The following is a 24,784-nucleotide window of genomic DNA, read 5'->3' on the forward strand; positions in this document are numbered from 1 at the left end:
AGTGGCCTAGCCAGTCTCCAGACCTTCATCCCATAGAAAATCTGTGGAGAGAGCTGAAGATTGAGTTGCCAAACGTCAGCCTCGAAACCTTAAGAACTTGGAGATCTGCAAAGAGGAGTGGGACAAAATCCCTCCTGAGATGTGTGCAAACCTGGTGGCCAACTACAATAAACGTCTGACCTCTGTAATTGCCAACAACGGTTTTGCCACCAAGTACTAAGTCATGTTTTGCAGAGGGGTCAAATACTTATTTCCCTCATTAAAATGCAAATTAATTTATAACATTTTTGACATGCCTTTTTCCGGATTTTGTTGTTGTTATTCTGTCTCTCACTGTTCAAATAAACCTACCATTAAAATTATATACTGATCATTTCTTTGTCAGTGGGCAAACGTACAAAATGAGCAGGGGATGAAATACTTTTTCCCTCACTGTAAAAGAGTAAAGCCAGTGGGTTTTCAAAGTACCTTCCTTTTACAGAAATACATTTCACGTGAGCCCACCGCATTAAAACAATGCTCAGCTGAGCGGGGTGAGCCACGGGGGGGGGGGGGGGGGGGCACCTTTGTCACGTTCTGTAACTCACGTGACTTCTGCCGCGACAATGTCTGGATGTTTCTCCTGAGGATGACTGCTCGTGTTGTGATCGAAACATCGTGATATCTTTTTTTATTATTTTATTTTTTCTACCTACGTGACTTTACTGAAAGAACCAAAGAGTATGAAAGACGTCTTGTCTGCTGATATTGTTCATATCCGTGTACATCGATATCCCACATTGCTTACACGTACACACCACACACAATGAAATAAATAGAAACTAGAACGACTTTCGGGGATGGGCAAAGATCGAGGAATCTCTTTCAATGGAGCGAGTTAAATGTGTTCGATTCAACATCTCTCTGTACGTCTGTATCTCTGTTTGCCTCTGTGTCTCTCTCTGCCTGTGTCTCTGTCTCTCTATCTTTCTGTCTCTGTGTTCCTCTTATCTGTGTCTGTCCGCCTGTCCTGTATGTCTGTGTGTCTGTCTAAAGCACAGCAAGTTGGCACAGTAGGGGGCACAGGTGGTGCATCAGCCAGTCATCTCAGTCATCTCAGTCAGTCGACCAGTGGCACCTGGGTATGCCCCGTGACATGCCAGCGGGCATTCGACACTTCACTTGGCCTCAAGGTGCACATAGCCTGGCACAAGCGTCGTGGTGACGTCATCACCACTTAGTGACCAATGGCGGTTGTTGTTGACTATCATAAACTAAAATAATAAACCACTAATGTAGACTGTAGCCTGCTATCAAAGCAATTTTGCTGACGGTTTCCATCTGAAGACGGAAGCTTGTGTTGCCTCCGAAACGTCGTGATTTAATTTAGTTTTCATTTATTTTATTTTACCTACGTGTCTGTGTTTAGTGGGGGTGTGCGTGTGTTTAGTGGGTGTGCGATTGATCACATTAAACTTACTCAATTAGCATCAATTAACATGAAATACACAATAATAATTTACATTTCCCAATTTTATTGAATATTTTTCTGAAAAACAATACATACAACACTGTGTCACCTCAGTTTAACACGTAGGCTTTCGCGACCAATATTATTCATAATAAAGGTTTTTGGGTTAGATCGCGTTTATTTATAAATGTGTCGTAACCCTCCACCACCCGACACGGCCAATCAGCAAAAAAAAGTGTCACGTTGACAAAAGACAAATAATTCACTACTTCAGCCCACCGGTGTGTTGAAGAGTTAATCCACATTTACAGTTTGAGTACGACGTTTCGCTGGTAAATACATCCAGCATCATCAAGCAATTCGCCAGAATGGTAAAGCCCTCGCTTGCTCCCGGTTTTTATATAGAGCAGCAGGGTGACGTCATCACTTAACTCATATCAGGTGCATTGATTAGAGGCGGAGGGGGGGGTTATTGTAATTATATAATCGATTAGTAATCAGTCATTGGTTATGATTAGTAATGAGTTGTAGATTAGTAATTCTTTAAATGTAATGTGTATTATTTAATAATACGCTTCCAGGCCGCACTAAGCCGGTAGCTGTCAGAGCGATTAAAGTTATTCTTGTTCCTCTCAATTTCAATGGATTCTCTAATTAGTCTTTGCCAGTAATAATTCGTTTTACACACCACTGCAACATTGTCAAAATCAATTGAGTGTCCTTGTTGACAAGCATGTTCTGCCACTGCCGACAGTTGTGTTTGAGATAATTTAATATTTCTCTGATGTTCTTTTAGTCTTACGCTGATGTTACGTCCCGTCTGCCCAATGTAGCAGCTGCCACATGAACACTGTGTCACCTCAGTTTAACACGTAGGCTTTCGCGACCAATATTATTCATAATATTGCCAAATTAGCCCGTGTTCTGCAAAAGCAAAACATTACAGTAAGATTTGGTACAGTACACAAAATTCAAAAACTAGTATCTTGCACTAAAGATGCATTACCTGAACTATCAACAGAAGGTGTATATCGGATTAATTGTTCATGTGGCAGCTGCTACATTGGGCAGACGGGACGTAACATCAGCGTAAGACTAAAAGAACATCAGAGAAATATTAAATTATCTCAAACACAACTGTCGGCAGTGGCAGAACATGCTTGTCAACAAGGACACTCAATTGATTTTGACAATGTTGCAGTGGTGTGTAAAACGAATTATTACCGGCAAAGACTAATTAGAGAATCCATTGAAATTGAGAGGAACAAGAATAACTTTAATCGCTCTGACAGCTACCGGCTTAGTGCGGCCTGGAAGCGTATTATTAAATAATACACATTACATTTAAAGAATTACTAATCTACAACTCATTACTAATCATAACCAATAACTGATTACTAATCGATTATATAATTACAATACCCCCCCCCCCTCCGCCTCTAATCAATGCACCTGATATGAGTTAAGTGATGACGTCACCCTGCTGCTCTATATAAAAACTGGGAGCAAGCGAGGGCTTTACCATTCTGGCGAATTGCTTGATGATGCTGGATGTATTTACCAGCGAAACATCGTACTCAAACTGTAAATGTGGATTAACTCTTCAACACACCGGTGGGCTGAAGTAGTGAATTATTTGTCTTTTGTCAACGTGACACTTTTTTTGCTGATTGGCTGTGTCGGGTGGTGGAGGGTTACGACACATTTATAAATAAACGCGATCTAACCCAAAAACCTTTATTATGAACTGTGTCACCTGCCGTTCAGATTTGGCCACAGCTGTTCACAAACCGCATAGCCAGCATCTTAAACGCCTTTTGGTTTGACAAAATATAAATCGGAGCAGGCTGTTACGGTATAATAACGACGTGCCCGCTAAACTCAGGCCCTCTTATCCACCGATGAACGAGGAAGTTTAACAAAACAATGAAAACAGAAACTCACGCAAATTAAGAAGTAAGCTAAAGTAACAAAAATATTTGGGTTGCTTTAATCAAAACACACCTCCATATTGATTAAACACTCACGCAAACATTCCCCCCCCCGACTCGTGCATTTATACGTTGGCCGAATGCGAAAGCCACAATGCCACACAAAACGCGTTCTAAGGAGATTTGAACTCTCAACGCTCTGGGTTACAAACCCAGCGCCGAATCCCCCGAGCCACGAGGCTGGGTGCTGGCGTGCCCCCCGTGCCGTCGCGAGCGCGTTAGCGGGGTGCCCGCGCTCTGCCGCTCGAATCTTAAAAGCGCAAACGGTCGCCTCCGATTGAATCTTGACGGAAGAATGTCAAGAAAACCTCCAAAGTCGAGACGATCAAAACGGCGGCGGGGCATTGGGGGGCCGAGTAAATGGAACGTGGGATGGCAAAAAGCGATTTGAGCGATAACTACGCCCGAGAGTAAAACCATCCCGCTAAATCAAGACGTGCAGGTCATGGGGCGCGTCCACGCCGTGGGAGGCGCCGCCAGCGGCCTGCTCGGGGGGCTCCTGGTGGGCCCTCGGCGTCGCCCCCAGCTCCGTCTGAAGCTCCTTCAACTCGTCACGGAGCTGCCACAATTCCGATGGTGACGTCGCTCTGGGACCCGCCGTGGACTCCGGCTCGACGGCATCTGCCACCCTAGAAACGAGTCGAATTTCAATAAGAGTATTTTCATTAACAAAAAATATATATACACTCTCCATGATAGAGGGTTTTTTGGTTATATCGCATGTATAGTGCAGTGTATAGTGTAGTATAAAGTGCAGTGTATAGTGTAATGTATAGTAGTATAAAGTGCAGTGTATAGTGTAGTGTATAGTAGTGTATAGTGTAGTGTATAGTGTAGTGTATAGCGTAGTGTATAGTAGTGTATAGTGCAGTGTATAGTGTATAGTGTAGTGTATAGTGCAGTGTATAGTGTAGTGTATAGTGTAGTGTATAGTGCAGTGCATAATGTAGTGTATAGTGCAGTGTATAGTGTAGTGTATAGCGTAGTGTATAGTAGTGTATAGTGCAGTGTATAGTGTATAGTGTAGTGTATAGTGCAGTGTATAGTGTAGTGTATAGTGTAGTGTATAGTGCAGTGCATAATGTAGTGTATAGTGCAGTGGATAGTAGTGTATAGTGTAGTGTATAGTGTACTGTAGTGTGTAGTGTAGTGTATAGTGTAGTGTATAGTGTAGTGTATAGTGTAGTGTATAGTGCAGTGCATAGTGTAGTGTATAGTGCAGTGGATAGTAGTGTATAGTGTAGTTTATAGTGTACTGTAGTGTGTAGTGTAGTGTATAGTGTAGTGTATAGCGCAGTGTATAGTGCAGTGTATAGTGTAGTGTATAGTGCAGTGTATAGTGTAGTGTATAGTGCAGTGCATAGTGCAGTGGATAGTGCAGTGTATAGTGCAGTGTATAGTGCAGTGTATTGTAGTGTATAGTGTAGTGTATAGTGCAGTGTATAGTGCAGTGTATAGTGTAGTGTATAGTGCAGTGTATAGTGCAGTGTATAGTGCACACAACATCTATATACATATTCTTAGCTCTTTCGGTAAAGTCACGTTGAAGGGAAACAATAAAATAATAAAAAATATATAAAACAATAAAACCGGATTCCCACCACCATCCATCACAGAAGAATTCTCTCATCAAGACTCTGTACCATAGAGCCCAATGCATATCCGACCAGGAACACATAGTCAGTGAACTCAAGCTCGTACACCAAGTTCTTAAGGCTAATGGTTACTCCGACTATACAATCCGCAAAGCTATCACTCAAACCATGAAGGACCCTCTTGAGGAGCCTTTCAAAACCATCACTTTACCCTACATTGCGGCGATCACAAAAAAGATCTCTAAAATCTTGAATAAACACAAGATCCAGGTCCGTTTCAACACATTACATAAAATACGTGATCTGGTTCCGTCTGTAAAAGAAGTGATTCCGGACATACAGTACCCTGGTGTCTACAAACTAAGTTGCCTCTGTGGTAGTAGTTACATTGGAGAAACCAAACGCCACGTCTCGGACCGCATCCGTGAACACAAAGCAGACCTTAAACACCGTACGACCAACACCTCGGCCGTGGCAGATCATTGTTATAATTCAGTAGGCTCACATGACATTGACTTTTCCAAGACAGAGGTTCTTTGTAAGCCATCTGGCTACCATGAGAGATTCGTTCATGAGGCTATCCACATATACAAGGACAGAGACAATTCCAACCGAGAAGATGGATTCTGGCTTAGCAATCATTGGAAAGATTTGATTAACCATTTCAGGTCTTAATTGATTGTTCACGCTTACAGTGGCTTTCAGACAGCATACATTAATTTTTCGTCTCCCCCCTCCTCTTTTCAGAACATAGATGGACTCGTCCTTCTAAATAAACTGCCAAATCGCTGCGCGTGGCGCTGACGTTTTTCTTAAAAGAAATAAAGACACTGTAAAAAAATAAAAAAAATAATGCAAACCGACACACCTGATGACGACCGTTTGTGTTATGGTCGAAACGTCGTGAGAATTTTTTATTGTTTTATATATATTTTATTATTTTATTGTTTCCCTTCAACGTGACTTTACCGAAAGAGCTAAGAATATGAATTACTGCAGTCACGAAAGCTTTAAATCAAAATCTATATACATAGCTATCAACACATACACTACACTATACACTACACACACAACATCGATATACATTGCTATCAACACATATACTACACTATAAAATATACACAACATATATATAGCTATCAACACGTACACTACACTATACACTACAAACACAACATCTATATCCATAGCTATCAACACATACACTACATTGTACACTACACTATAAACTACACACATCTATATACATAGCTATCAACACATACACTACACTATACAGTATACACTACACACACAACAGCTATATACATAGCTATCAACACATACACTACACTACACACACATCTATATACATAGCTATCAACACATACACTACACTACACACAACATCTATATATATAGCTATCAACACATACACTACATTATACACTACACTATAAACTATACACAACATCTATATACATAGCTATCAACACATACACTACACTATACACTACACACAACATCTATACATAGCTATCAACACATACACTACACTATACACTACACTATAAACTACAAACATCTATATACATAGCTATCAACACATACACTACACTATAAACTACACACATCTATATACATCGCTATCAACACATACACTACACTATACATTACAAACACAACATCTATATCCATAGCTATCAACACATACACTACATTGTACACTACACTATAAACTACACACAACATCTATATACATAGCTATTAACACATACACTACACTATACAGTATACACTACACACACAACAGCTATATACATAGCTATCAACACATACACTACACTACACACACATCTATATACATAGCTATCAACACATACACTACACTATACACTACACACAACATCTATATATATAGCTATCAACACATACACTACATTATATGCTACACTATAAACTATACACATCTATATACATAGCTATCAACACATACACTACACTATACACTACACACAACATCTATACATAGCTATCAACACATACACTACACTATACACTACACTATAAACTACATACATCTATATACATAGCTATCAACACATACACTACACTATAAACTACACACATCTATATACATCGCTATCAACACATACACTACACTATACATTACAAACACAACATCTATATACATAGCTATCAACACATACACTACACTATACACTACAAACACAACATCTATATACATAGCTATAAACACATACACTACATTGTACACTACACTATAAACTACCCACAACAGCTATATACATAGCTATCAACACATACACTACACTATACAGTATACACTACACACACAACATCTATATACATAGCTATCAACACATACACTATACACTACACACAGCATATATATAGCTATCAACACATACACTACATTATATACTACACTATAAACTATACACACCATCTATATACATGGCTATCAACACATACACTACATTATACACTACACTATAAGCTATACACAACATCTATATACATAGCTATCAACACATACACTACATTATACACTACACTATACAATACACACAACATCTATATACATAGCTATCAAAACATACACTACATTATACACTATACACTACACACAACATCTATATACATAGCTATCAACACATACACTACATTATACACTACACTATAAACTATACACAACATCTATATACATAGATATCAACACATACACTACATTATACACTACACTATAAACTATACACAACATCTATATATAGCGGTTGGGAAGCTGACGGAACCGTTATTATTTCCCTTCCACGTGACTTTACCGAAAGAACCAAGAATAAGAGACAGCTTTGTTTAGAGCCTAGTCTCAAACAGTGTTAGATGAGAGGACAATGCCACTACGAAGACATTGACAGCTCGGGGTGAGACACACGAGGCTCTAAAGAAAGCTGTCTCTGGTGTGGAACAATCAGTTTCAAAGACAATGCATCATCATCATCTCGTAGACTACCAGAGCTTGTTTTTTTTCTGTTTGCATGTTCATTACAAGTACCGTGTGCGTGGCCAATGCAGTGAGATGATTCCTTGCAAGAGGTTTACGTTTGGTGTTATCATGTTCACACAGCTGTTTTATTACTAGAAAGGGTAAAACCAATTCTTATATTTTGTTACTGGCAAGGGAGGTCCCATGATGTTTTTTTGCTGTTGTCATCATCGGCGAAACGTCACGGAAACTCGAATTGTCGGCGTAGTTGGGGGTCGCTCTCTGACACACAGCCGGCGAGTGTCGAGCTGGTAGCGACCCGGCACGTTTAGTTTACGTGACGCAATGCCAACCGCGCCGGCGAGGCTCCCCACCTGCTCCGTGGCCGGTGCCTCCCGCTCAGCGAGTCGTGGATGGTGCCCAGCCCCAGGTAGGCAATCTCGGACAGTTCGAGCAGGAGGCTGAGACCGGCGACTGCGTACATGACCAGAAGGAAGACGGTCTTCTCTGTGGGGCGCGACACAAAGCAGTCGACGCTATTCGGGCAGGGGTCACGGACGCACTTGAAGCGCGGGGCCACCTCCACGCCGTACATCAGGTACTGCCCCACCAGGAAGCCAACCTCGGCCAGCGTGCGGGCCAGCAGCTGGAGGGTGTAGGCCACCATCAGGCCGTCCGTCTTGATCCTCCACCGCTCGTTGTGCTGCTTCCCCTCGCCGTCTTCTTCACCCTCCTCCTCCACCTCCTCTTCCACCTCCACCTCCTCCTCTTTCTCCGTGCATTCAATCACGCGGTCGGGGCTGCCGGTTCGCTTGGCTCGCTTGGTTTGTTCGTCTCGCTTGTACTCGATCCTACCACGACAGAGAGCGGCGGCGGCGTCGAAGTTTCACCCCTCGCTACGAGCGAGCCACCGTCGGGACTCGAGGTAAGTGAAAATATTTACCTTCCTTTAAAATTTGACGCTTTATTTACTACTAAGCGGGAAGCACCCGGCGTTGTCCGGGGGAAAACATATATTGAAACACTTCTCAAAACTTAAAAACATAACATATACAAGTGGAAAAAAAAACTTTGATCATTGCCTCATTCGTACAAAACTAAAATGAAACCCAACGCGCGGCGTAAAAAAACGTACGCTCGCGCGCCAAGATTCGATTCTTTAGATCGCGCAAAGGAATCGAAGGTTGTAGATTTCTTTAGAATCAGCCTATTCCTGTTTAATCGATACCACAAAGCTCACCAGATATCGATTCTCGCCACACTTCATCGTCATTTCCCCACCCCCCCCCCAAAAAAAATAAGTGTATTTTTATGTTTGCATGGTGTACAGTATGGAAAGTACCCACATGGCAAATTTCAAGTTTGTTGCATGTCGGGAAGTACGCTAAACATTTTGAACAGACACATACTCACAACTTTGCCTTTTATACATATGCAATTATAATATCGCATGCAAATGTATATTTCTTATTGTTGAAGAGTTTAACAATGCTTCCCTTTTTGCTGTTGAATCGCAGAATATTTTACGACGCTGACCGTGTGCGTGTTTAAACACAGCGCACATTCGCCCTCCCGAACTGAACTAGCCGTTCGGACGTACCGACGGGGGGGCTCGGGAACGGAACTCCGTTCCTAAGTCAAGGGGAAACCTTGCCGGCACTTTCACCGTTCAAACTCGTGACCAAATCGATGGCGCAACCTAATTAAAAAACAAATTAAAACATTTCCAACTGCGGGCAGCCATTCAAATTTCCACCGTAGCCCCCCCCCCCCACTGTGAAAACTCCCTCCGAGAACCTCGGTACCTGGTGATGCGATGCACTGCGAAGCCGAGGTACAGGATGGTGGGCGTGGCGACCGCGATGATCTGGAACACCCAGAAGCGGACGTGGGAGAGCGGGGCGAAGCTGTCGTAGCAGACGTTCTCGCAACCGGGCTGCGCCGTGTTGCACGAGAAGCGGCCCTGCTCGTCGTAGTAGATGGACTCGCCGGCGACCGTCGTGAGAACGACGCGAAAGATGACGAAGGTGGTGATCCACAGCTTGCTCAGGAAGGTGGAGTGCCGATGAACCTCCTCCAGCAGATGTGTGAGGTAGCCCCAGCTCATCGTGGCCGCCGGTCTAATTCAGCGACGCCGCTGCGGGGAAACGTTCACCCGTGTTTGTACAGGCACTACTCTGCTTACAAACATTCAACTTCAGGACTTTTAGAGATAATAAAAAAAAACCTATCCCGTTTGTCCAGTTGCCCGTTTGGAATGAGAGTCGTAAGTTCAACCTCCACGCACAATAAATGGCAGTGGTGGCATCTACATTGGCAGAATGTGAAGAACCAGTGGCATCTACATCTGCAGAACATGAAGAACCGGTGGCATCTACATCTGCAGAACGTGAAGAACCAGTGGCATCTACATCTGCAGAATGTGAAGAACCAGTGGCATCTACATCTGTAGAACGTGAAGAACCAGTGGCATCTACATCTGCAGAACGAGAAGAACCAGTGGCATCTACATCTACAGAACGTGAAGAACCAGTGGCATCTACATCTGCAGAACGTGAAGAACCAGTGGCATCTACATCGACAGAACATGAAGAACCAGTGGCATCTACATCTGCAGAACGTGAAGAACCAGTGGCATCTACATCGACAGAACGTGAAGAACCAATGGCATCTACATCTGCAGAACGTGAAGAACCAGTGGCATCTACATCTACAGAAAGTGAAGAACCAGTGGCATCTACATCGACAGAACGTGAAGAACCAGTGGCATCTACATCTACAGAACGTGAAGAACGAGTGGCATCTACGTCTACAGAACGTGAAGAACCAATGGCATCTACATCTCCAGAACGTGAAGAACCAGTGGCATCTACATCTACAGAAAGTGAAGAACCTGTGGCATCTACATCGACAGAACGTGAAGAACCAGTGGCATCTACATCTACAGAACGTGAAGAACCAGTGGCATCTACATCTACAGCGCTGGTAGCGGCCATCGGCAAGTCCAATCAAGTTTCAAGTTTCATTTATTAGGTGTATAGCCCTGTGAGTCATGCGGCTCTTGAGTTCGGGTGCAACCGCAACAAACAAAATATGAACAGAGAAACATCTTAAAGCGACGACGCGTAACGGAAACATCCTGTGATAAAACAGCAAATCTTCCAGAAAAGAAAAAAACTTATTACAACTCTGTGTGCAAAAATCTCACAAACCCCTTCTTGAATAAGAGCCTTGAGACTTGGCGAGGAATTCCCCCCCGGGTGAACTGAATCACATCGTTATTATCACTACTGCCCTCTGTTCGAACAGCGTTCATCTATTTTCGTTGTAAAATGTCAATCGGTCACTTGTTCGGAGGTCATGTCCATGAGGACGCATTTCCTAAGAAGGCCACGGCAGTTGCGTTGGTTCCTCGCGCGCTGCCGAGAGACGAGTTCTCGGTGGCACTCGAGAAAAAACAAACGCGCATCCGTCCCGTGCCCTCCTGGATAGCATCATCAATTGCGGTGTATAAGGGAGCAAAGATGCCGCCCTAATCGATTGCGGTGTATAAGGGAGCAAAGATGCCGCCCGAGAAGACGATTCGTAATTTGTTTTTTTTGGGATCAAGATCTCTTGTGGACGCGCGCGTGTGTGTGCGTTCGGGCCCTCCTCCACCCGACACAGCCAATCAATAAAATGTTGACTCCCTCGCCTGGTATACAGGAGGTCGTGGATTCGATCCCGAACCTGACGCCTGCTGTGTACTCCATCTCTTCTCTAGCTGTTTAGGCATCCGCTTGCACACAACAACAACCGCCATTCGCCACTAAGTGGCGGTGATGTCACCACGACGCTTGTACCAGGCTATGTGCACCCTGAGGCCACGTGAAGTGTCGAACGCCCGCTAGCAGGAGGTCACGGGGCAGACCCAGGCGCCACGGGTCGACTGACTGAGATGACTGGCTGATGCACCACCTGTGCCCCCTACTGTGCCAACCTGCTGTGCTTTAGCCACCCGGCGCTCCGCTCGTTGTTGTGAGCGTCGCTCCTCCGCCCTCCGTTGTTGTTGGAGGGCGACTGCCTCCAACTGCCCAGTAGCGTCCTTCACGAGCCTCCTCCACAGAGGCCGATCTTGACACCGCTGGTACCAGTCATCGGCAAGTCCACTCAGCTCCACGTCCTCCTGTACCACATCACTCCATCTCTTCTCTAGCCCGTGCCGCGCCCGTTTAGCCCCCTCGATCCGGCCGAACAAAAGCTGTTTCGGCATGCGGTGGCTGGGCATGCGGGCTACATGACCCAGCCAACGCAGCCTTGCCTGCCGGAGGAGCTCACCGATGGGACCTTGCCCAGATCTTTCAAGGATTTGTGAGCTCCTCACACAAACCAGTCTGGTTAAACCCAGGATGGATCGTAGGCAGGCCAGCCTAAATGTTTCTAACCGGTGAAGATGTTCCATTAGGGGGGTCCACGTTTCGCAAGCGTAGAGAAGTGAGGGAATGACTGTGGTCGAGAAGACCTGAAGCTTAGTGCGGAGCCACAGACCAGGTAGCTTCCACACAGCGTTACGCAACCGATGAAAAGATATTGCCGCTCGACTGATTCGGAGTGAGACCTCTGCTGTTAAACTGGAGCTGGTCATAAGCACACTGCCCAGGCATGGGAAACTCTCCACTCGCTCCACAACTGCCCCATCACCGATTGGCAGTTGTGGGGGTGTAGTGTCCGATGGTAAAAAATACCCAGGCAGGTGCTTAGTTTTGGTGGGGCTGATGGTAAGGCCCCACCTCTTAGTGGCACGCTCCAGTCTCAGCAGCAGCGTCGACAACTCCTCCTCTGAATGAGCAGCTATTACCAAATCATCAGCATACATAACGTGGTTGAGCAATAGGGAGCCATCCCTTGACCGCACCCGGGCATCGATCAGCCTCCCATTATATCTGTACCATATGGAGATTCCCCCGGTACAGCTATTGAAGGCTTCACGAACTACGTGGTCAAAATAGATGTTAAATAATGTGGGAGCCAGAGGACATCCCTGTCGCACCCCAAGGTGTACAGGGAATGGCTCTGACTCCCGACCACATAGTTTTACCTGGGCCCGCTCACCATCATGAAGGTCCTTAATGATCGTGAGCAGAGGGTCAGGTACTCCAAAAGCACGAAGAACAACCCAGAGCCCTGGCCTATTGATGGTATCATATGCCTTGACCAGGTCAATAAAGCAGAGATGTAGGTCTTGTTGGAATTCCCTACACCTCTGCTGTAGCAGACGGACAGAAAATATGGCATCTGTGCAGGACCGCCCTTTCCTGAAACCGCATTGGGGCTCCGCAAGCCTCTCCTCAGCGTGCCTGGCAAGGCGATGCTGAATAATCCTTGCCAGGACCTTTCCCGGCACACTGAGGAGTGAGATGCCCCTGTAGTTGTTACAGTCTGTGCGGTCCCCCTTCATAAAAAGGGGGACCACCAGGGCATCCTTCCAATCCTGCGGAACCCGTCCAGTGGTCCAGACTGTTGTTATGATGTCATATAGGGCAGTCTGTGCACAAACGCCATCCTCCCTCAGCATTTCGCTTGGGAGATCATCTCTGCCCGCTGCCTTTCCTGATCTCAGACTCCTGATCGCCTTCAATACTTCCTCAACAAATGGCACCTCAGCCAGCCACTCACAGGGGGTGACTTCTTCCAATATTTGAGGCACCGCAGCCTCAGCAGGGTCATCCTCACTTTGTGCCACGATGTTTTCCTGGCTGAGGGATTTTCCCTCCCCCAGGACCTCACAGAAATGCTCAGCAAATCTGCAAACCTGTTCCTGGGGGTCGGAGATTGGATCACCGTTTTTTCCCCTAATGATTGTAATAGGTGTGGCGCTGCAGGTTACTTTTTGATGGAGTTAAATAGAGATTTGTGATCACGGGCCACTGAGGCAGCATCTATCTCCTCAGCAACCCGCGACCACCACCCATCCTTGCAGCGCCTCACGGCCCTCCGAACCTCCGAGCGAAGGCTGCGGTAAGCCTCCTCATTCTCTGACGTGGGATTCTGTAGCCGATGACAGTGGGCCTGTCGCTTTTTCTCAACCATCCTGAACACCTCCTCTGTCAGCCAGGGTCTCTGGGGAGGTCTGGACCGCATACCCAAAGCAGCCATTGCAGCTGCATGAGTCACAGTCCTAAACCTCGCCCATTTACCCTCGACATCAGGAGGAGTCGGGGACGATGCCAATCCCAGCCGCAAGCGATGATGAAATTCTCGCTTGCAACTTTCATCAGATAACTGAGACCAGGAAACTTTAGGTTGGAATGGGGTCCTGGGTGTACACCCACCACCGGAGTGGAAGAATGGCAGGCGCATCTTACAGATGACAAGTCGCTGGTCAGAGGGCAGATCAGCTCCACGGTAGGTCCTGGTGTCAAGGACATGGGCTCGCATCCGCTGGTCCGTCACTATGTAGTCCAGCAGATGTTCTTGCGTGGACCCGGCATGCATCCATGATGTTGTGTGGATGTGCCGATGCCAGAACAGCGTGTTGGTAATTACAAGCCCATGGGCTGCACAAAATCTAGCAGCCTCCTACTGTTGTTATTGAGCTGATCTGGCCCATGCCCTCCAATCACTCCAGACCAGGTGCCAGCATCATGACCAACTCGGGCATTGAAGTCACCCAACATGATGACTCTTTTCCGAGGGGCCAATTTAGCCAGCACCTGTGACAGGAGGTCATAGAAGGCATCTGACTCATCGGCTTTGCCTGCATCCCTCCATGGATGTTCATCTTCGGTGGGGGCATAAGTAACCACGACCACCATTCCTTGCCTCCGGTTGATGGGAAGGCGAGCCCAAAGTAGCCTGGGGCTTACAGCTTCCCACACCTCACCGCCACGCTCCCACGCCCCCTTCATTCTTTTGTTCAAAAGAAGAGCCACACCCTGTTGTTTGGCAGTCTGCTGCCCCGAGTAGAGGACTGTCCACCCCTCATGGTGGCAGGAGCCAGAACCGGTCCACCGGACACACACACAGACACACACACAGACACACACACAGACACACACAGACACACACACACAGACACACACAGACACACACAGAGACAGACACACACACATACACACACAGACACACACACAGACAACAACAACCGCCATTCGCCACTAAGTGGCGGTGACGTCACCACGACGCTTGTGCCAGGCTATGTGCACCGTGAGGCCACGTGAAGTGTCGTACGCCCGCTGGCAGGAGGTCACTGGGCAGACCCAGGTGCCACGGGTCGACTGACTGAGATGACTGGCTGATGCACCACCTGTGCCCCCTACTGTGCCAACCTGCTGTGCTTTAGCCACCCGGCGCTCCGCTCGTTGTTGTGAGCGTCGCTCCTCCGCCCTCCGTTGTTGTTGGAGGGCGACTGCCTCCAACTGCCCAGTAGCATCCTTCACGAGCCTCCTCCACAGAGGCCGATCTTGACACCGCTGGTACCAGTCATCGGCAAGTCCACTCAGCTCCACGTCCTCCCGTACCACATCACTCCATCTCTTCTCTAGCCCATGCCGCGCCCGCTTAGCCCCCTCAATCCGGCCAAACAAAAGCTGTTTCGGCATGCGGTGGCTGGGCATGCGGGCTACATGACCCAGCCATCGCAGCCTTGCCTGCCGGAGGAGCTCACCGATGGGACCCTGCCCAGATCTTTCAAGGATTTGTGAGCTCCTCACACAATCCAGTCTGGTTAAACCCAGGATGGATCGTAGGCAGGCCAGCCTAAATGTTTCTAACCGGCGAAGATGTTCCACCAGGGGGGTCCACGTTTCGCAAGCGTAGAGAAGGGAGGGAATGACCGTGGCCGAGAAGACATGAAGCTTAGTGCGGAGCGACAGACCAGGTAGCTTCCACACAGCGTTACGCAACCGATGAAAAGATATTGCCGCTCGACTGATTCGGAGTGAGACCTCTGCTGTTAAACTGGAGCCAGTCATAAGCACACTGCCCAGGTATGGGAAACTCTCCACTCTCTCCACAACTGCCCCATCACCGATTGGGAGTTGTGGGGGTGGAGTGTCCGATGGTACAAAATACCCAGGCAGGTGCTTAGTTTTGGTGGGGCTGATGGTAAGGCCCCACCTCTTAGTCGCACGCTCCAGTCTCAGCAGCAGCGTCTCCAACTCCTCCTCTGACTGAGCAGCTATTACCAAATCATCAGCATACATAACGTGGTTGAGCAATAGGGAGCCATCCCTTGACCGCACCCGGGCATCGATTAGCCTCCCATTATATCTGTACCATATGGAGATTCCCCCGGTACAGCTATTGAAGGCTTCACGAACTACATGGTCAAAATAGATGTTAAATAATGTGGGAGCCAGAGGATATCCCTGTCGCACCCCAAGGTGTACAGGAAATAGCTCTGACTCCCGGCCACGTAGTTTTACCCGGGCCCGCTCACCATCATGAAGGTCCTTAATGATCGTGAGCAGAGGGTCAGGTACTCCAAAAGCACGAAGAACGACCCATAGCCCAGGCCTACTGATGGTATCATAGGCCTTGACCAGGTCAATAAAGCAGAGATGTAGGTCTTGTTGGAATTCCCTACACCTCTGCTGTAGCAGACGGACAGAAAATATGGCATCTGTGCAGGACCGCCCTTTCCTGAAACCGCATTGGGGCTCCGCAAGCCTCTCCTCAGCGTGCCTGGCAAGGCGATGCTGAATAATCCTTGCCAGGACCTTTCTCGGCACACTGAGGAGTGAGATGCCCCTGTAGTTGTTACAGTCTGTGTGGTCCCCCTTCATAAAAAGGGGGACCACCAGGGCATCCTTCCAATCCTGCGGAACCCGTCAAGTGGTCCAGACTGTTGTTACGATGTCATATAGGGCAGTCTGTGCACAAACGCCACCGTCCCTCAGCATTTCGCTTGGGAGATCATCTCTGCCCGCTGCCTTTCCTGGTCTCAGACTCCTGATCGCCTTCAATACTTCCTCAGCAGATGGCACCTCAGCCAGCCACTCACAGGGGGTGACTTCTTCCAATATTTGAGGCACCGCAGCCTCAGCAGGGTCATCCTCATTTTGTGCCACGATGTTTTCCTGGCTGAGGGATCTTTCCTCCCCCAGGACCTCACAGAAATGCTCAGCAAATCTGCGAACCTGTTCCTGGGGGTCGGAGATTGGATCACCGTTTTTTTCCCTAATGATTGTAATAGGTGTGGCGCTGCAGGTTACTTTTTGATGGAGTTAAATAGAGATTTGTGATCATGGGCCACTGAGGCAGCATCTATCTCCTGAGCAACCCGCGACCACCACCCATCCTTGCAGCGCCTCACGGCCCTCCGAACCTCCGAGCGAAGGCTGCGGTAAGCCTCCTCATTTTCTGACGTGGGATTCTGTAGCCGATGACAGTGGGCCTGTCGCTTTTTCTCAACCATCCTGAACACCTCCTCTGTCAGCCAGGGTCTCTGGGGAGGTCTGGACCGCATACCCAAAGCAGCCATTGCAGCTGCATGAGTCACAGTCCTAAACCTCGCCCATTTACCCTCGACATCAGGAGGAGTCGGGGACGATGCCAATCCCAGCCGCAAGCGATGATGAAATTCTCGCTTGCAACTTTCATCAGATAACTGAGACCAGGAAACTTTAGGTTGGAATGGGGTCCTGGGTGTACACCCACCACCGGAGTGGAAGAATGGCAGGCGCATCTTACAGATGACAAGTCGCTGGTCAGAGGGCAGATCAGCTCCACGGTAGGTCCTGGTGTCAAGGACATGGGCTCGCATCCGCTGGTCCGTCACTATGTAGTCCAGCAGATGTTCTTGCGTGGACCCGGCATGCATCCATGATGTTGTGTGGATGTGCCGATGCCAGAACAGCGTGTTGGTAATTACAAGCCCATGGGCTGCACAAAATCTAGCAGCCTCCTACTGTTGTTATTGAGCTGATCTGGCCCATGCCCTCCAATCACTCCAGACCAGGTGCCAGCATCATGACCAACTCGGGCATTGAAGTCACCCAACATGATGACTCTTTTCCGAGGGGCCAATTTAGCCAGCACCTGTGACAGGAGGTCATAGAAGGCATCTGACTCATCGGCTTTGCCTGCATCCCTCCATGGATGTTCATCTTCGGTGGGGGCATAAGTAACCACGACCACCATTCCTTGCCTCCGGTTGATGGGAAGGCGAGCCCAAAGTAGCCTGGGGCTTACAGCTTCCCACACCTCACCGCCACGCTCCCACGCCCCCTTCATTCTTTTGTTCAAAAGAAGAGCCACACCCTGTTGTTTGGCAGTCTGCTGCCCCGAGTAGAGGACTGTCCACCCCTCATGGTGGCAGGAGCCAGAACCGGTCCACCGGACACACACACAGACACACACACAGACACACACACAGACACACACAGACACACACACACAGACACACACAGACACACACAGAGACAGACACACACACATACACACACAGACACACACACAGACAACAACAACCGCCATTCGCCACTAAGTGGCGGTGACGTCACCACGACGCTTGTGCCAGGCTATGTGCACCGTGAGGCCACGTGAAGTGTCGTACGCCCGCTGGCAGGAGGTCACTGGGCAGACCCAGGTGCCACGGGTCGACTGACTGAGATGACTGGCTGATGCACCACCTGTGCCCCCTACTGTGCCAACCTGCTGTGCTTTAGCCACCCGGCGCTCCGCTCGTTGTTGTGAGCGTCGCTCCTCCGCCCTCCGTTGTTGTTGGAGGGCGACTGCCTCCAACTGCCCAGTAGCATCCTTCACGAGCCTCCTCCACAGAGGCCGATCTTGACACCGCTGGTACCAGTCATCGGCAAGTCCACTCAGCTCCACGTCCTCCCGTACCACATCACTCCATCTCTTCTCTAGCCCATGCCGCGCCCGCTTAGCCCCCTCAATCCGGCCAAACAAAAGCTGTTTCGGCATGCGGTGGCTGGGCATGCGGGCTACATGACCCAGCCATCGCAGCCTTGCCTGCCGGAGGAGCTCACCGATGGGACCCTGCCCAGATCTTTCAAGGATTTGTGAGCTCCTCACACAATCCAGTCTGGTTAAACCCAGGATGGATCGTAGGCAGGCCAGCCTAAATGTTTCTAACCGGCGAAGATGTTCCACCAGGGGGGTCCACGTTTCGCAAGCGTAGAGAAGGGAGGGAATGACCGTGGCCGAGAAGACATGAAGCTTAGTGCGGAGCGACAGACCAGGTAGCTTCCACACAGCGTTACGCAACCGATGAAAAGATATTGCCGCTCGACTGATTCGGAGTGAGACCTCTGCTGTTAAACTGGAGCCAGTCATAAGCACACTGCCCAGGTATGGGAAACTCTCCACTCTCTCCACAACTGCCCCATCACCGATTGGGAGTTGTGGGGGTGGAGTGTCCGATGGTACAAAATACCCAGGCAGGTGCTTAGTTTTGGTGGGGCTGATGGTAAGGCCCCACCTCTTAGTCGCACGCTCCAGTCTCAGCAGCAGCGTCTCCAACTCCTCCTCTGACTGAGCAGCTATTACCAAATCATCAGCATACATAACGTGGTTGAGCAATAGGGAGCCATCCCTTGACCGCACCCGGGCATCGATTAGCCTCCCATTATATCTGTACCATATGGAGATTCCCCCGGTACAGCTATTGAAGGCTTCACGAACTACATGGTCAAAATAGATGTTAAATAATGTGGGAGCCAGAGGATATCCCTGTCGCACCCCAAGGTGTACAGGAAATAGCTCTGACTCCCGGCCACGTAGTTTTACCCGGGCCCGCTCACCATCATGAAGGTCCTTAATGATCGTGAGCAGAGGGTCAGGTACTCCAAAAGCACGAAGAACGACCCATAGCCCAGGCCTACTGATGGTATCATAGGCCTTGACCAGGTCAATAAAGCAGAGATGTAGGTCTTGTTGGAATTCCCTACACCTCTGCTGTAGCAGACGGACAGAAAATATGGCATCTGTGCAGGACCGCCCTTTCCTGAAACCGCATTGGGGCTCCGCAAGCCTCTCCTCAGCGTGCCTGGCAAGGCGATGCTGAATAATCCTTGCCAGGACCTTTCTCGGCACACTGAGGAGTGAGATGCCCCTGTAGTTGTTACAGTCTGTGCGGTCCCCCTTCTTAAAAAGGGGGACCACCAGGGCATCCTTCCAATCCTGCGGAACCCGTCAAGTGGTCCAGACTGTTGTTACGATGTCATATAGGGCAGTCTGTGCACAAACGCCACCGTCCCTCAGCATTTCGCTTGGGAGATCATCTCTGCCCGCTGCCTTTCCTGGTCTCAGACTCCTGATCGCCTTCAATACTTCCTCAGCAGATGGCACCTCAGCCAGCCACTCACAGGGGGTGACTTCTTCCAATATTTGAGGCACCGCAGCCTCAGCAGGGTCATCCTCATTTTGTGCCACGATGTTTTCCTGGCTGAGGGATCTTTCCTCCCCCAGGACCTCACAGAAATGCTCAGCAAATCTGCGAACCTGTTCCTGGGGGTCGGAGATTGGATCACCGTTTTTTTCCCTAATGATTGTAATAGGTGTGGCGCTGCAGGTTACTTTTTGATGGAGTTAAATAGAGATTTGTGATCATGGGCCACTGAGGCAGCATCTATCTCCTGAGCAACCCGCGACCACCACCCATCCTTGCAGCGCCTCACGGCCCTCCGAACCTCCGAGCGAAGGCTGCGGTAAGCCTCCTCATTTTCTGACGTGGGATTCTGTAGCCGATGACAGTGGGCCTGTCGCTTTTTCTCAACCATCCTGAACACCTCCTCTGTCAGCCAGGGTCTCTGGGGAGGTCTGGACCGCATACCCAAAGCAGCCATTGCAGCTGCATGAGTCACAGTCCTAAACCTCGCCCATTTACCCTCGACATCAGGAGTCGGGGACGATGCCAATCCCAGCCGCAAGCGATGATGAAATTCTCGCTTGCAACTTTCATCAGATAACTGAGACCAGGAAACTTTAGGTTGGAATGGGGTCCTGGGTGTACACCCACCACCGGACCTCCTGAATGCCGCATAGATCCAGCCGGTACCGGTCCAGCTCCCGACAGAGGAGTGGCAGCCTCTCCTCTGCAGTGAGCGTTCGAACATTCCACGTGGCCACCCGTAGTGGCTTTTCGTTGTTTCTGGAGTAGCCCCGAGGGTAGGTATTCAATCTCCTGGCTCTGCCAAATGGGGTTTGGCCAGGAGACGTCATAGACGCCTGGCCCCCCGGGGCCTCCGGCACAAGCTTATTAGTTACATATTTCAGTTTAATTCGTGGTTTCGTGGTAATTAATTGAAGATGGAGGGGTTACCAGCCCCTCGCACCCGTCCAGAGCCCCCGTTTAGCCCCTGTGGTGGACACATATGCCATGAGGGGAGGAGCCAATCAAAATTGGATCTCCCCCCACAGCACTGTCCACGACAGAGTTGCCCGTCCGGCCCCGCGAGGAGGTAGGGGGTTGTTTTGACAGACACACACACACAGACACACACACACACAGACACACACACAGACACACAGACACACACACAGACACACACACAGACACACACACAGACACACATACACATACAGACACACACAGACACACACACAGACACACACACACAGACACACACACTGACAAACACAGACACAGACACACACACAGACACACACACAGACACACATACACACACAGACACACACAGAGACAGACACACAAAGACACACACACACAGACACACACAGACACACACACAGACACACACACACAGACACAGACAGACACAGACACACACACTGACACAAACACACACACAGACACAAACACACAGACACACACACACAGACACACACAGACAGACACACACAGACACACACACAGACACACACAGACACACAGACACACACACTGACACAAACACAGACACACACACAGACACACACACAGACACACACACACACAGATACACACACAGACACACACACACAGACACACACAGACACACACACAGACACACAGACACACACACTGACACAAACACACACACAGACACACACACAGACACACACACAGATACACACACAGACACACAGACACACACACAGACACAAACACACAGACACACACACAGACACACACACTGACACAAACACACACAGACACACACAGACACACACAGACAGACACACACAGACACACACACACAGACACACACACAGACACACACACTGACACAAACACAAACACACACAGACACACACAGACAGACACACACAGACACACACACAGACACACACAGACACACACACTGACACAAACACAGACACACACACAGACACACACACACAGATACACACACAGACACACACACACACAGACACACACAGACAGACACACACAGACACACACACAGACACACAGACACACACACTGACACAAACACAGACACACACACAGACACACACAGACACACACAGACACACACACTGACACAAACACAGACACACACACAGACACACACACAGACACACACACACAGACACACAGACAGACACAGACACACACACAAACACAGACACACACACAGACACACACTGACACAGATCTCGGGGCCGTGGCCACAGCAGCAAGGGGAGACAAAGACGGCAGCGGCTGCGTGGGAGACAGCGCAGAGAGAGAGGGAAGGAGGAGGAGGGTGGTGGAGTGGTGGATCAGACCTCTGTTGGAGCGCCCGGGAGCCCAGGAGACGTCCCGAGCAGCTGGGAGATGACGCAGAGAGATGAGAGACAGGGACAGCACCTGGCTAGGACGCCACCTTCCAGCCCCTCCCCCTCACTTCCAGCCCTTCCCCCTCACTTCACCCCCTCCACATCCGCCCCTCCTCCACATCCGGCCCCCCTCCACATCCGCCCCTCCCCCACATCCGGCCCCCCTCCACATCCGGCCCCTCTTTCGTCCTCTCTTTGGACCCTCCCCCCGGGCCCTCCCCTCACTTATGCCCCTCCCCCCTCGCTTCCGCCCTTCCCACCCTCCCCCCCTCGCTTCCGGCCCTCCTCTCCCTCGTCACCTCCCTCACCTCCGCCCCCCCCTCGCCCCTCACTTCAGACCCCGCCCCCCCTCACTTCCGGCTCCTCCCTTCTCATTCCCCTCCCTTCCCCCCCTGTTGTGGGCGAGGGGTTCGCACCATGAGTTGGAGAACCAAACAACCCGCAGACTGCCTGCTGCTGGATCTCCTCTCTGTTTCAAAGAACACATTTGAACAAATTTTGACCTCGTGTCTTTGCTCATCTACCAGCTTCACATTCCCTATTGCCCGTACAAAAACCCGGAGGAAGGGCCTTTGCTATTGATGCCCCCAGGGTCTGGAATGCTATTGCCAATAAACTGCAACTTGAATGGCTACCTATGAGATATTCACTCAAAACTGCTCTAGAGGAGTTGTACACCCCTAGCTTGCCACTGCTATTCAGTGGCCTAAAATAAAATAAAATGTTTCGCTCCGGATGACCGCTGCAAAGTATTATCTGTTTTGTGATTTAGCATGCTGATCTTAAAGGTGCATTGAAAAATTTGATACTCCGACCGATGCTCCTGTTGTTTGTGGAGTAACTCATGCAGCCAGCTGTGGCTCTAGGGTTTGGTGTTACATGGTTGTTTATGTAGTTTATTGTTAAAAATTCGGTCACAGTTCCTATGATCACTGTTACATTGCATTTATGGCTTTATTTTGGTGATTTCTAAAAGTTTTTTGGTTTGACCATGTTTTTGTTTATTGTTGTACGGAGTTAGACTGATGGCCTTAATACTCTTTGGTTCTATTCGGTAAAGTCACGTAGGTAAATAATAAAACAACAATTTACCTACGTGACTTTACCGAATAGAACCAAAGAGTATGGATCCTTGCAGTCACGAAAGCTTTAAATCTAGAATTGATGGCCTTAATCTTAGTTTTCTTGTTGTTGTTTGACTTGCATCCCAATGGGATTTTTGCACACAGCGTTGGTGTACGGTGCTATTTCAGGAATATTTTGATGTTTTTTTCCTGGATTTTCTGTTTGCACATGCACAAAGTCACTTTAAGATGTTTTCTTGTTCATGTTTTTTTGTTTGTTTGCGTTGCACCCGATTCAAGAGCCGAATGGCTCACAGGGCTATACCATATAAATGAAACTATGAAACTATGAGAAGGGATGGACTGATGCGGCACAGGAGTATTTGGAGCTGAGTGGACTTGCTGACCAGCGGTGCCAAGCTTGGCCTCTGTGGAGGAGTTTCCTGAAGAACGCTACTGGGCAGTAGAGGCAGTCGCCCTCCCAACAACAGCAGTGGTTGGAGAAGCGACGCTCACAACAACGAGCGTTGCACTGGGCGGATAAAATACAGCGAGTTGGCACAATGGGGAGCACAGGTGGTGAAACAGCCAGTCATCTCGGTCAGTCTGTCCCGTGACCGGCTCGCAGAGAGCCTTCGATACTTCACGTGGCCTCAAAGTGTGCACTTTAAGTGCACCTAACCTGGCACAAGCACTGTGGTCACGTCACCGCCACTTTATGGCAGTTCTGCATGGGTGCTAAAGAATCAACTAATGTCACCTGCTGGGTCTGTCCCGTGACCTCCTGCACCTAGTCTGGCACAGTGGTGCATCTGCCAGTCATCTCGGTGAGTCAACTAATGTCACCTGCTGGGTCTATCCCGTGACCTCCTGCACCTAGCCTGGCACAGTGGTGCATCTGCCAGTCATCTCGGTCAGTAAACTAATGCCACCTGCTGGGCCTGTCCCGTGACCTCCTGCACCTAGCCTGGCACAGTGGTGCATCTGCC

The 24,784-nt window shown here is 48.9% G+C and overlaps 1 protein-coding gene across 1 annotated transcript; it reads right to left on the bottom strand.

Annotated features, from left to right (window-relative positions):
- Positions 1 to 3,417: 3,417 nt before the first annotated feature.
- On the bottom strand, positions 3,418 to 22,789 carry LOC116938075 (gap junction gamma-1 protein-like). The gene is made up of 4 exons (XM_076063020.1): positions 22,681 to 22,789; positions 9,828 to 10,159; positions 8,397 to 8,873; positions 3,418 to 4,070 (listed from the first exon to the last, which is right to left on the bottom strand). The coding sequence occupies exons 2-4, from the start codon at positions 10,127 to 10,129 to the stop codon at positions 3,866 to 3,868; spliced, it is 984 nt and encodes a 327-aa protein (XP_075919135.1). The 5' UTR covers positions 10,130 to 10,159; positions 22,681 to 22,789; the 3' UTR covers positions 3,418 to 3,865.
- Positions 22,790 to 24,784: the final 1,995 nt, after the last annotated feature.

This window comes from Petromyzon marinus, unplaced genomic scaffold (assembly GCF_048934315.1).
Source record: "Petromyzon marinus isolate PM22_M1 ecotype Great Lakes invasive population unplaced genomic scaffold, UKy_Petmar_22M1.pri1.0 PM_G_Scaffold_86, whole genome shotgun sequence".
NCBI classification, from domain to species: Eukaryota; Metazoa; Chordata; class Hyperoartia; order Petromyzontiformes; family Petromyzontidae; genus Petromyzon; species Petromyzon marinus.